At 40.4% G+C, this 14,336-nt stretch overlaps 1 protein-coding gene across 3 annotated transcripts in view; it reads left to right on the top strand.

Annotated features, from left to right (window-relative positions):
• arnt2 (aryl-hydrocarbon receptor nuclear translocator 2) overlaps positions 1–14,336 on the top strand; it is a 316,675-nt gene that overhangs the window by 38,482 nt on the left and 263,857 nt on the right. For 2 of the 3 annotated variants that reach the window (XM_067971628.1, XM_067971630.1), the window contains exon 3: positions 5,269–5,482. In XM_067971628.1, the coding sequence (XP_067827729.1) occupies positions 5,269–5,482 (214 nt within the window). Of the gene's footprint in view, positions 1–1,230; positions 1,274–5,268; positions 5,483–14,336 lie in introns of all 3 variants that reach the window. The other variant, XM_067971629.1, reaches the window with a different exon arrangement.

Below are 14,336 nucleotides of genomic sequence, written 5' to 3'. Positions count from 1 at the left end.
ATTTCCCCATGTTATACTCCATCTGCCACTTTCTTGTCCACTGTCGATATCCCTTTGCGGCCTTTTCGCATCCTCCTCACAACTTCCTTTCCTACCTAGCTTTCTATCAGCAAACTTGGATACATTACACTCGGCCCCCTCATCTAAGTCATTGATCTATATTGTAAACAGCTGAGACCCAAGCACTGATCCTTGTGGCACCCCACTAGTTACAACCTGCCAACCCAAAAATGACTCGTTTATTCCTACTGTGTTTTCTGTCCATTAACCAATCCTCAATCCACGCTCATATATTACCACCAATCCCATGAGCCCTAATCTTGTGTAACAACCTCTTGTGTGGCACCTTATCGAATGCCTTTTGAAAATCCAAATATGTTAAATCCGAGGGTTCCCCCTTATCTACCCTACTTGTTACACATTCAAAAAAAACTCCAATAAATTTGTCAAACACTATTTCCCTTTCATAAAACTTGACTCTGCCTAATCATATTATGATTTTCGAAGTGCCATGTTGCTACATCCTTAATAACAGATTCTAGCATTTTCCCTACTACTGCTGTCAGGCTAACTGACCTGTAGTTCCCTGTTTTCTCTCTCTCCTTTCTTGAATAGCGGGGTTACATTTGCTACTTACCAATTAATGGGGACCGTTCTAGAATCTAGGGAATTCTGGAAGATCAAAACCAATGCATCCACTATCTCTGCAGCCACCTCTTTTAAAACCCTAGGATGTAGGCCATCAGGTCCAGAGGATTTGTTGACTTTTAGTCCCATTAATTTCTCCATTACTTTTTTTTAATCTTAATTACTTTAAGTTCCTCATGCTCATTAGACCCTTGGTTCCACATTATTTCCAGTATTTTTTTTTGTCTTGTACTGTGAAGACAGTTACAAAATATTTGTTTAAGGTCTCTGCCATTTCCTTATTCCCCATTATAACTTCTCCTGTCTCTGCCTCTAAGGGACCCACTTTTACTTATATGATTATATATTTTTCGAAGGATTTTGGATGAATTTGTTATTCTATGGCCTTTGTTACCATAATGTGTGTAAAATGTTTATATCCCTCCTTTGTGACATTGTTCAGAGTTGGTTTCTAATTCTAAATACTATATCATTGAGCGCATCTTTTTGTGGTGTTATGCAATGATTATTCTAGCTAATGTACAGTGTGCATTGGATCTGTTTTTAGCTCCTTTTGAATTGACTGCCTTATTTTGTTTATAGGTATGCTGATCAGATCCCCTGATGATAAAGAAAAATGTGCAAGGTAGGAGTAACCCTAATGGGTTTTGCAGCGAGTCAGGGCAAATAGATGCGACCTCTTCCCACAAACCCAACTTGCTCTGTCTAGCGTAGAAAGTTGATTTTGCTTCCAGGTCAGATGATCAGAGTCCTGATGACAAGAAAAACTGGACAGGTAGGAAAAAACAAAAAGATCCCAAATCAGTTTTACAATCTGTTATTAAATCTTGTTCACATGTTAGCATTTTTTATAAATAAGAAAAACACAATTATTTTCATGTGAATTAATGACAACTTGCATAGAAAGGCACAGTAACCATCATATGATTAAGGCTTTTTCGGTGTTCTGTGATGTTGCTTTTTGTCTTTAAATGTTGCAAGATATAAATATGGTGATTATACGTACTGAATTACCATTGTGCTCTAATGGACTCTGATTACGTTTCCTTTAAAGGAGTAAAGAAATACAATACTGTCGGTGTTTCTGTGCGCATATAACTTGAGGAATCTTTGGTACATAGGTTGATATATTGGTTGAGTTCAATATTGAATTTGATCCTTTGATGGAATATCATGCAATGTTATTTTTCACAATGTACAGAGGTATTTATGACAAAGTTACTTCATGTGTAGCATGCAAGTTTTGGTGCATTGAGTTGGGTTACCTGTCGAAGAGATTTTATGGGTTCATTGTAATAACTTTTTGACCTCTGGTGACTATCATGAGCTGAATATCCCAAAAACATTTTGACATTTTTAATGCAGATTCCAGATATGAATGTTGCAAACAACCACACTTAATACATCAGCTTGGCTCAGTTTTTAGCACATGTGCCTCTGAGTCAGAAGGTTGTGGGTTCAAGGCTCACTCCAAGGCAAGAGCACATAGGCTGACTCTTCAGTTACAGTACTGATGAAGTGCTGCATTGCCAGAAGTCCTTTGAATGTTGTGTTAAACTGAGGTTTTGTCTGCCTGTATCTGTGGTTTAGGTGGCACTATTGGAAGAGGAGCAGGGAGTTTTCCTGACATCCAACATTCGTCCCTCAAACAATTCCACCAAAAACAGATTAATTTGTCATTCCTCTTGTTGCTTTTTTATGGGATTTTGTTTGTGCAAAATGTTTTTGCCTGCATAACAGTCACCGCGTTCACAGTCGTTCATTACACATGAAGCTGTTTGAGATGTGATGTGGTGCTATATAAATGCAGCTTTTTGTGTACCTCCTTCCATGAACTGCTGTCAAAGCAAAGGTTTGCATTTTTAAAATTCTCCATTTGATTTAATTTTTGAGGTGGTTTACAAAACTGTACTAAAAATGAAATAGATCATAACGTGCACAGAAGATGCAGGCCTAATGGGATACAACATGTATCTGTTGAGTTATAGACTCTGTTACCATCAATAACAGCCGTCACAGTCCAGTGCACATTCGATTTTCCTGAAGGCAATCTTGTTTGTCACATAGAATAATGATCTGGTATAAAAATCAACATATTACGTATTTAAAAATAACAGTTCCTGGAATTTGTTTTGGTGGAAGGCTAATGTAATGAAAAGTAAACCAGTTCAGTCTAGGATGTGTTTTGAGTTCAACTGTTGAAATAAATGGAAGAGCATGTAGTGTGTGAGGACAAAGCGCGTTTATCGGTATTTTTGTAAAATGGAAAACGTTGGTTGTGCAGAATTATTAAAATCAATAATTGTTTGCTTTTTTAAATTATGTTGTTTACATGCTTCATTTATATAGGGAATTAGGCATTATGAAGTAAGTACTATATAAATAAGAAATATGCAAATACTTTTTAGAATGAATTAATGACTTGAATTTCAGTTACACAATTTTGTTAAGTGCTTTTCATGTTTGAAAAAAATATCAACTATGGCCCATTAAAAATGTAAAAGCTACCATAGATATTCTCACAGGCTTATTGACACAAATTACTCCCATAAGTGGACCTCATGCCACTTGCGTTCCAGAGTTAACTTGCACTACCCTATATCTATCTATATGATAGTGTAAACCAGGGGTTGGAACAATGTGTCCTCCTTGTCAAATAAACTGGACAGCGGGAACTTGCACACACAATTCTCCAATCTTTCAGTAGGTGGAAATGATGAACCCTTTGGTAAGATAACGTAAATGATAAATCAAGAAGCTGGTTTATTCAATAGGATATACGTGATTGAACAAAAGTAGCAATTTTAGACTTTTTTTTATATAAACAACTTCTACAACACTTCCTGGAAGAACACAAAACAACAAAAAATACACTGTGGTATCCCGAATAGCAATTGGAATATTCACTTTTTGTTTTATTTCCTTGTGGGTCAGCTTCTAGCTGGGAAAACTGACCTGCTCAGAATTCCCAAGACAGGCTGCTTACTAGCAGCCTTCAGAGAAGAGACTATTCGGCCCATCCTTTGGCGCCGGCCGAAAATGAGCCACCCAGCCTAATCCCACATTCCAGCACTTGGCCCGTAGCCTTGTAGGTTATGGTATTTCAGGTGCACAACGGGTACTTTTGAAGTGTGATGAGGGTTTCTGCCTCTACCACCCTTTCAGGCAGTGAGTTCCAGACTCCTGCCACCCTCTGGGTGAACACATTTTTCCTTAGCTCCCCTCTAATCCTTCTACCAATCACTTTAAACTTATGCCCCCTGGTTATTGACCTCTCTGCTAAGGGAAATAGGTCCATCATATCCACTCTATCTAGGCCCCTCATAATTTTGTACACCTCAATTAAGTCACCCCTCAGCCTCCTCTGTTCCAAGGAAAACAACCCCAGACTATCCAACCTTTCCTCATAGCTAAAATTCTCCGGTCCTGGCAACATTCTCGTAAATCTCCTCTGTGCCCTCTCTAGTGCAGTCACATCTTTCCTGTAATGTGGTGACTAGAATTGTACGCAGTACTCAAGCTGTGGCCTAACCAGTGTTTTATACAGTTCTAGCATAACCCCCCTGCTCTTATATTCAGTGCCTCAGCTAATAAAGGAAAGTATTCCATATGCCTTCTTAACATCCTTATCTACTTGTCCTGCTACCTTCAGGGATCTGTGGGCATGCACTCCAAGGTCCCTCACTTCCTCTGCACCTCTCTATCCTCCCATTTATTGTGTATTCCTTTGCCTTGTTTGCCCTCCCCAAATGCATTACCTCATATTTCTCTGGATTGAATTCCGTTTGCCACTTTTCTGCCCACCTGACCAGTCCATGATATCTTCCTGCAGTCTACAGTTTTCCTCCTCACTTTCAACCATGCTGCCAATTTTTGTATCATCTGCAAACTTCTTAATCATGCCCCCTACATTTAAGTCCAAATCATTAATATATACCACAAAAAGCAAGGGACCTAGAACTGAAGCCCTGTGGAACCCTACTGGAAACACCCTTCCAGTCACAAAAATACCCTTCGCTTCCTACCACTGAGCCAATTCTGGATCCAACTAGCCACTTTTCCTTGGACCCCATGAGCTTTTACTTTTTTGACCAGTCTGCCATGTGGGACCTTATCAAAGACCTTGCTAAAATCCATTTAGACTACATCAAATGCACTACCTTTAGACCTGACTGACCTTCAACATGTTTTTTTTTCCTCTTCCTCCTTTTAATTCCAAACCCAGGAAGCAGAATTTCAACATATCGCCCAGGCTACTACCCCTGCTGAGCTCAAATGAATCGAGTCATCTCAACCAGGATAGGAATGAATGATGACTAAAATTTCAAAACTAGTTTTCATTGTCTGGAGCACACTGGTTGAGACACCTGGTCTGAGTTCTAAACTATATCTCCCATCCCTGCTGTCCTCTAAATTTAACCCGAGAGCTGAGTTTAACTCAGTAGCATTTTTAATATTTATTACACCGAGGCCTTTCCGTGGCAGTGTAGTCAGAAATCCCGAAACCTGAGTGTCACAGGAAATCATTTACTGGCAGCTGTAACTGGATTGTTTTCCATTTTCTGATTTTCCTTTTATAGTTTATCAATACTATAATCGATACCATGTTATAATCTGCAGAGAGAATCACAGTGAAATTGAGAGACGGCGTCGAAACAAGATGACTGCCTACATCACAGAATTGTCTGACATGGTGCCAACGTGCAGTGCTTTAGCACGCAAACCTGATAAACTGACCATTCTTCGCATGGCTGTGTCTCATATGAAGTCTTTAAGGGGAACAGGAAATACTTCCACTGATGGTGCTTACAAGCCTTCGTTCCTAACGGAAAAGGTTAGTGTTAGGTTTAGAAATTCTATTAAAAGTTAGGCGATGAACCCTGAAGCTACTAAGAAAACAGCCATCATTTACTTTTTACACATTTGAATCTAGCCATCTGTATCTGTTTAGTTAAGCACAATGGCATGTTTTCCAAATAGTACTAAATTTAATTCAAACTGAAATGGTACAGTTTTATGCATGAGACTAGCTGACAACCAAGAAGGTCCCACATCCTATTCCTGGTCTGTGATGAGTTGCTGATCTCATCCAGGGCCCCAAAAAATATGAAGAATGGAGGAGCCAATGTGGCCAACTGTATCAAGTACTGCGGAATGGTTGAGAAGAACAAGCAGGGACAACGTGTTAGTCATAGCTATAGAGCAAGTCATTGGTGACATTGGCCAGGACTGCCATGGTGCTGCGAGAAGGGCAGAAACTGGGATGAAGGGATTTGAACAAGGGGTTTGGGAGATGTGGGCATTTAGCTGGGAGGCAATAGCATGTACACATTGTGCCCTCCACATATTGCTGTAGTGAACTGGCACAGGGTCACAATATTCCAGGAAAAGATTGCATAAAAGAGCAGCTTCCTTTTTTTAAGGAAGTTTTTCTTGATGTCATGATCCTGAATCCTATGTGACCAGATGTATTCCCAAAACCTCTACAAGGACATGCCCTGCTCTCGAGTGTCAGTTTTTCACATAGATGCTTATTAGTACTCCATCTCAAATGTTTATTTTGATTACTATTGCTTGATTGTTTGGTGGTATTTATCATCAATTCGAACTGGTTGTTTTAAAAAATTAAAACTAGTCATCCTGAACACAATGCAGGCATTTGGGAAAAGTTAAAAGGGAAATTCTTGCATGCTGGGAAATCCTGAGTACAGATAAACATGCTGGTGCAGCACATATATCTAATTAAAACTCCACTGCCACTCTTGAACAGGATCTGACAAAGAAGCAGACCAATACACTCATCTGTCATTGTGCTCAGATAGATGGCTAACAGCCCTCGAGGGAACCTTGATGTCATGAAAGGTGCCTCCCTTATGATTTGTGTGCCAACCAAACGGGAGGGAAACATTTAATAGAAGGTCTGTTCTTTGTGAAACTAATGGGAACTGAGCAATTATAGTTAATGGCCCGGAATTTGCTCTGAGCAGCAAACGAATGGCGCCCGCCTCTCATTAGTTAAACTTGCCCACAAACGTTCCATGGGCTTTAATGCGGGAACTTCCTCTAATTGTGAGCTGCAAAAAGTGCAGTGTCTTCTCCTGGGAATCTGTGACGTGTGTGAGCGGGGAAAGGATCTCTCAATCAGATTGAAGCGTCCTTGACAAGCCACGCGGACAAAGAACCAGGAAGTGAAAGCTACAATAAATTCAATGTAAAATCAGTTAGAGAAAGCGAAATAAAGAGAGGGTAAGAAATATTTAATTAAAAGACAGACAAGAGACTGAAAAAAGGTTTAAAAAATATATTTTTAAAAAATTTTAAATGTCCAACAACAATTAAGATCGGATGGAATGAGACTTCACGTTTTTAATTTTCAGTGCCAGAGAGGTTTTTTGGCAGTCATTAAGGCTTACCACGCCGTTAAAAGTTAGCTTAGACCTAAAAAATGAGTGTACCTTTTTCTGTGTAGATTAGTTAGTTTTCAACTGGGCAGGAGAGCAACATCACGCCAGTCCATTCATTTCACCGGTGAGCTTTCCTTTCCACACAGCTTTCGGACGAGCAGGGCTCCTGGTAGAGCACCTTCCAGATTTGTGCTTTTGAATGTGCATGTGTGGAGTTGCACTTCCATTTGCGCTGTTCGGCTGTTATTTTTGGAGCAAGTTCCAGGCCATAGTTTCTGATGTGTGTCTGTCCAGTTTAATGCCACCTTGCAAAAAGGTTCAAGTGATTTGAATGGATGACTTATTGGTCATGTCTCTTAGTGGGATTACCTTTAGGATAGCTAAAGTATATAGGGTCATTGCTTTGCATTTTCCAGAAGTTTTCTGAGACAAAAGATGGTTTGAGAAATGGTAGAGCGAAGTTTGAAGAAAGCTACAAAGAGTTTTTAAAGTTTCTTCAAATGCTGAGAGAGATCTTTGATTAAATACTAGAGAGAGAGAGAGCTGGAATGTTAAGTGGTTAATTGTTCAATCAAACAAAAATAAAGATACTGTAAAGTGCATCACAGCTGTTTGCTTAATCTCTAAGCGCAGAGAAAAATGCAGTAAAACAAAACAGAAAAGTAACATGTGCAAGTTTAGTTAAGCTAGGAGGAGAAAACGGCGAGCAAAGAAAGAAGACACTGACCATGACTTGCCGCAGGTGTCCCCAACGGTGACGTCTGAGCATCCCAGAGGATGGCAGAACAGCCCAATGTCACAGCAGCCAACCAACTATGAAGGAAGAGGTTGAATTAAGGGACAACCTTAATACTAGCAACATACCAGATCTGTTGAATACAGACCATAAAATTAACTTTGATAAGCCATACCGTAATCTTGAACTTGTAACTTATTATACTGTTACTTAACAAAATCTAACTAATGTTGAGATACTGTGATGCACTTCAGTTAATCTCGCAACTATGATTTAGACTATGTTGATTGATATTAGATATCAATTTCTTTACTGTAATCATCAATATCTAACTTTGTGGTGTTGCTAATTTTGAAATAAAGTAGTGGTAATTAATGCATCTGTGTCCTATTTGATCTTTGATAACTTTGGATAAATAGAAGTTAAGTTACCCTTCACTCATTGCCATAATGTGGTCTTGCTATGATTGATTTGGCTTGGCTAGCTATTGATAATCACTTTGACTGGGCTAGCAAATGCAAGCTAATTTAGGCATTGTAAATAAAACCCTAGATATGAATGGTAACTCCCAATACAAATTTCTGATGTGTATATGTTAGGAAAAAGGAGGAAGGGGCTATTTGTCTGAAACTCTCACGGAGCTCACATTGGAATTTCCAATATAATATTTCACATTTCATAATCTTCTCATCATTGTCATTTTCAAAAGTTATTTCAAAGACATTTTTTTTAATGGTGATAAATGGCATTGAACTTAATGTTAAATTCTAAAGTGCACCCAGTGACCATGATAGTTGTCTTAGATGCCTCTGTACATGGCACGGTACCTGTACTTGCAATGTCAGCCTGAGCTTTACATTGCAGGGGGAAAGGCATCCTTAGAGAAGTTAGAAATTCCATTCACACAACCAGCTCAATTCCATCTATGAAGCAGTTAACACTAAATGCCACCTCCTCCCCACTCTTCAATACTAGTCACATCCACTGCACTGTCTTTGAATTCGCTGTGATTGCTATGTCTACTTGGGTTGGGATCTAATTTATGCAATCTTCTTCAGCTGCTACTAAGTGGCCCTCAAGACAAGTTTGTCGAGACCTTTTTTGCCTTGACCCCAGAATCATGGAGTCTCCAGCTGACTGGTAGCAGGATGTTTTAGTGGGAAAAGAAAATCTCCACCAGTGCCAGCAAACAGAAGGCTTGGTGCTGGCTGCTATTTAGGGGACTGGCTCTTCAAAGTGTTAATGACCTCTGGTGGCACAGTGCAGTCTTGGGCAGATAGTTTTTGTTGGTGAAGCATAGTTAGGAGCATTTTTACAAGTGTCAGCCTTGGCTCTGAGTCAGAAGGGTGTTGGTTCCGGTCCCACTCCAGAGACTGGAGCACATAATCTCGGCCAACACTTCAGTGCAGTACTGAGGGAGTGCTGCATTGTCGGATAAGATGTTAAACCGTCTGCCCTCTCAGATGAATGTAAAAGATCCCATGACACTACTTGAAGAGGAGCAGGCAAGTTTCCCCCTCCCCCCCCGGTGTCCTGGATAGCATTTATCCCTCAGCCAACATCACTAAAACAGATTATCTGTTCATTCTCTATTGCTATTTGGGAGACCTTGTTGTGCACAAGTTGGCTGCCACGTTTTCCCTACGTTACAGCCATGACTACACTTCAAATGTACTTTATTAGCTGTAAAGCCCTTTGGGACGTCCTGAGTTTGTGAAAGGCGCGATATAAATGCATTGGGCATCTCTGAACGTAACCCATTCTGAGGGTGAGCTCCACAGTAGGTTTGCAAGTGACCCTTTGCTTATCCTTATGCCACCTGACATTCCTATGGTCTGTTCCATGTCCTTTTAACTCCTAGTTGATATTAGGGCATCCGTTCTTGAGAAGACACGGACTCTCAAATGTCCCTCCCACTAAATGATAGCAATTTCTAATTGAGGTTTGATACCCTCAGCTCCTCAATTCAGAAAATCATGCTAATGTACCCACTGCTGGTGCAGCCGCACAGGAGCTACCTTCTTGAACTGTTCTATAGGTTGTGCCCTAGGAAATTACAATGTAGATTCTACCTCCAAAGAACAAATTGGAGCTCAAGTCTGGTGCAGTGGATAATGAAATTCCAGGTTTCATTGACTCAATGCCACACGATCAGGTGGTAAGACTTTTCAATGTGTTGTTGGTCAGGGTAGTCCAGGGTCTGAATATGTCGATCCTGGAGAATTCTGCTCCAGCAAATTGAAAGAAGGAATTTGCTTTTATATAGCACCTTATCAAGTCTTAAGGACGTGTTTCCCAACCAATGAATTACCTTTGAAGGGCAGTTGCTGTTGTGTAAGTAAGTGCTTTAGCCAATTGTGCATAGCATGGTCTGATTGCAAATGAGTTGAGTGACCAGCTAATCTGTTTTCTGGTAGTGTTAGTTGATCGAATAATGTTGGCCAGGGCACTGGGAGAACTCCCTTGGATAGTGCCATGGACTCTTATGTCCACCTGAACAGGCTGATAGAGCTTGGTTTAATGTTTGATCCGAAACACACCACCTTCAACAATGCAGCATTTTCTCAGTACTCCACTGAAGCTGTCTGCCTAGATTATACACTGAAGCCCGGGAGTGGGACTTGAACCCACAACCTTTTAACTGTGATTGGTACTGGATAACTGAGACAAGCTAATATATAGTCCTTTGCTCAGAATCTCCCCAATGTCCTAAGTTTCATTGGGGAGGGGTGGTGAGGGCTTGTCTTGACCACCTGGACTGCAGCCCCCATTTAGGCAAAAGTAAAGCAAACCTACTGGATCCATCATGCCCCCAAGCAGCCCACCCCATCAGCTGTGTGGTATGTAGAATGCACTAGGGCTTCCTGTTAAAAGTTATATCCCATTTTCCTTTGGGCCAACAAATAATCCTTAATTTTGATTGTCACGAATCATTCTTCCATTGTGTAGTAAGCCAGCATTTTACTGATAAAAAGATTGGCAGAGGAATTTGTTTTATGGATGTAAGGTGCATTGTAAGCCACGTGACTTGTTGAACACATTTGTTACAGTCTAGCTAACAAGAAGCCCAAAGAGACCATGAAAAGTTGTTCCACTGCTGCTTCGTAGGTGTCCCTGGAATGGGATTGTAGATAATATGTAAAACAGCTACCTGAAATAATGGACTTAGCAGTTATAGCAGACACTTCATTTGGCAGGTCAGTGGTGGAATTCCTGTTCCCCTGCAGGCTGCCTTGCTTTTGGTTCTGAGGGCTACTTTATCGGTCTTCAGTGGTGTGTAGAGGATGTGATTTGTAGAAGCAAAAAGATTATCCAGTAGGGTCTTCATTTTTGAAAGAAATATTCCTTTAGACACCTGTTTTCTACACGTGATTTTGCAGGAACTGCAAATTAATTAATTTAAGAAAGATGCATGAGTGGAGATCTTTATATTTTGGGTAGGTGTGGGATTGCCACATAGGGGACACCTCCGACACGTTGACATCACAAAATGTCTTAAAAGGAAGATTGTCTCTCTGTAACTTTATCCAGAACATTGTGATCTGGTATTTGTCCATTAAGATGCTATGTAGGAAGCTCATTAGAGCCATAAAAAAAATCCTACAATGTAGATGATCGATCTTTCTGGGGGCACTAGAGTGTAAGTTTAACAGCCAAGGGGGCATATTAAGGAATTAAAATTAACCACCTTAATGAATAGCAAGTGAGTGTCCTGATCCCTATAAAAGGAATCTTTGCAAATATAGATAGCTGATTGGAAACTTTAGCGCTGTGGCTGGAGATTCACCCAAAAGGCACATTTCACTGTCAGAGGTTAAATTGATCACGGCCTGCGCGTGAAGGGGAGTAAATTCAAGACTAATCAGCGGAAACAATATTTTAGTAAACAAATGGTCAATCAATGGAACAGGCTCCCTTGGGAGATGGTGGAAGCAGTTAATATTGATTTATTCAAATGCAAAATAGTTAGATTTCTTTCAGAAAATAACATTTTGGGATTCAGTACGAGTAATTTGAGACATGATGTAAGTGTACCATGCTTGGGACGAACAGGTGACTTTGGACGTATGGTTCCTAAAACTCTCCTATCCCAAATACGCACGCACACACATCCCACCTCCCCCTCGGCATCAACGCTGTGAGCAATACTCATTTAAAAAGTGGGAAGATGTCAGGAAGTGATTCCATAATGTGAAGGGCAAAATCAGGCAAGATCTGCATTTGTTCAAGACTTGGTGATACCCTTGTTAAGAGAAGCTATTGTAGAATTCACCCTGAAAATCTTGAGGCTTACGGAATATCTTCCCTTGTATGTCATATTTTTCCATGCCTGATCTAAAGAGAAGTATGATCTGCAGTAAAAGTTAGGAGCCATTCTCATCTACCATGGTGTGGATTATGATGAATCGTATCTGTTTCGCAGTACTTAAAATTGCCTTACTGTGAACTTACAGACACTCAGTTGAGTTTTGCATCACTTGACAGGAATGGGGGTCAGATTTTAATCAGCGGTAAATTTGAATTGTTATGAATTGGCTGCACTGACCTCCATGTCCTATTTTCCGATTGATGGTCCTGTTGAGTGAGACTGCGCTGGGGGCAGAGCCTTTTGTGAAATTTGCCTTAACTTTTAATAACCGGTTAACATCTGCTCTCGTATTCTCTTCATGGAAAAACCTGAATTATCCAGACGTTCAAACACCACTGTATCTCACACTGTACTAGAAGACACTCACATCCACTGTTACTGTACCAGTCTCCAGCATGAAAATGGAGACACCTGCACTTCCACAGCTCTGTGAGTCAAGCATAGAAGACTCATTAAGCATGGAGGAGATAGAATCCACATTGGTTCAGAGTAGTTTGGAGAGGCCAGTGGAAGGTTATAGGTATCATAAATGAGAGGTCCAAATGGTGCAATGATTGGCCCCATTTTCACATGTTGGGGGGAGGCGATGGTGCTATATGCAGAATGTTAAGGCTATCATGTAGACTGGTGGAAGAGTTACTAATTAGATGAAGACATCCATTTCTGAGATCTTCTGCTGAATGCCTCCATCTCAGACACATGTAATGCTTTGGATAAACAGTTTGATGCACTACAGTCCAGCAGTGGAAACCTTAGTGACCCAGGAGTATTGCTCTAGAATGTTCTGATTCATACTGTGCTTGACCAGGACCTTATATCCAGGGTTTGCAGTTGGGGGTAGATAGTCTTGGAGAATGAATACAGATAACCATGAGGGAGGGTTTCAGTAATCTTGTCGGTTGCCATTGTTTGGGCCTAGGGAAAAGAATCGTCGGCCATTGTTATGTCTTAAAACAGATTGGTTGCACTTACGAGGAGATGCCCACTACTCGTGGCCTAAGAGGGCTACAGACGCAGAAGGGTGGGACTCACAACAGCCTGACCATGATGCCACATTGTTGCTGATGCTAATGGAAGACAAAACTCCACATTACTGTGTAGCTGCTGGATTTGATAAAGAAATTGATAGGGACCAGTTCCAACCTAGATCTCTGGGCAACATGTCCACATACCTCTAAAGCTGAACCAAAAATGTGGCCACTTTAATTGGATGATTTCCCTCTCCGGGTTAATTGGTGTTCGCCAACTGATATCTGACATTAGAACCCCGTTGGTAACTTGTTTCTTAACCCCACACAATCTTTACATGATGAGAAAAAGATATTAAAAATGGTTAAGATAGGAAAGTAGAAAGTAATTGGTTTATATACCAACAAGTCTGTTGAGTTTAGAATATATTTTTGGTTATAGAGGATTTGATATACTGAGGGTTTAGGATAGTGCCAAGGATAATCTAAAGAGGCCTAGATAGCCATGCAATTGGAGTTTCCAATATGGACTCCCAATCCTGCTCCAAAATGTCTGCTTGTAAACGAATGTGAAGAGAAAGTGGAAGAAATTAATGCAGTGTCAAAATTTCTAAGTTGAAGATCAACCAGGAGAGTTAATTTTGTGTTGCAAGACTAAGTGGTTAGAGAACACCACCTACGGTTGCTCTCAATATTTTTGTAATAAGAGGGGAAGAAACAGCAGTCTAGGGACAATATCACCGGAAAATACAGGACTCGTGGAGAAGAGTAGAAGAGATTAGAACTTTTCTCATAGGTTTTCCCTTTCTAGGCAAGGGATATCCAGAGCTCTTGTTGTATGCACAAGCAAAATAAGAACTTAGAGAGTTTGAGTGAGTCTGGAATAGATTCAGTATATTTATCTCCTAATCTTAAGGCTGTCTGGAGATAAGAGTATGCATTTTAAAAGTCAACGAATGCCTGGTCTACTGCTAAAGTGTGTCCAAAGTATGAAGTGAGATAGAGGAGCAGCGCCACCACTGGATTCCATTTTTTTTGTCAGCCAGGTGACTGACAGATGTAGAAATCCATTAACATGTTTCCAAGTATCCAAACCAAGCTACTAAGAAATATACACAAGTAGAATTTCTGTTTGTGTGAGGTGGAGTGCACAAGTTCTGCCCATAAGAACTCACCCCTCTTAGTGAAGTTCAGAGCACTTGGGCAAACAT

This window comes from Heptranchias perlo, chromosome 34 (genome assembly GCF_035084215.1).
Source record: "Heptranchias perlo isolate sHepPer1 chromosome 34, sHepPer1.hap1, whole genome shotgun sequence".
NCBI lineage: Eukaryota > Metazoa > Chordata > Chondrichthyes > Hexanchiformes > Hexanchidae > Heptranchias > Heptranchias perlo.
The sequence above is the reverse complement of the archived record's forward strand: the minus strand, read 5'-3'. Positions and strand labels throughout refer to the sequence as shown.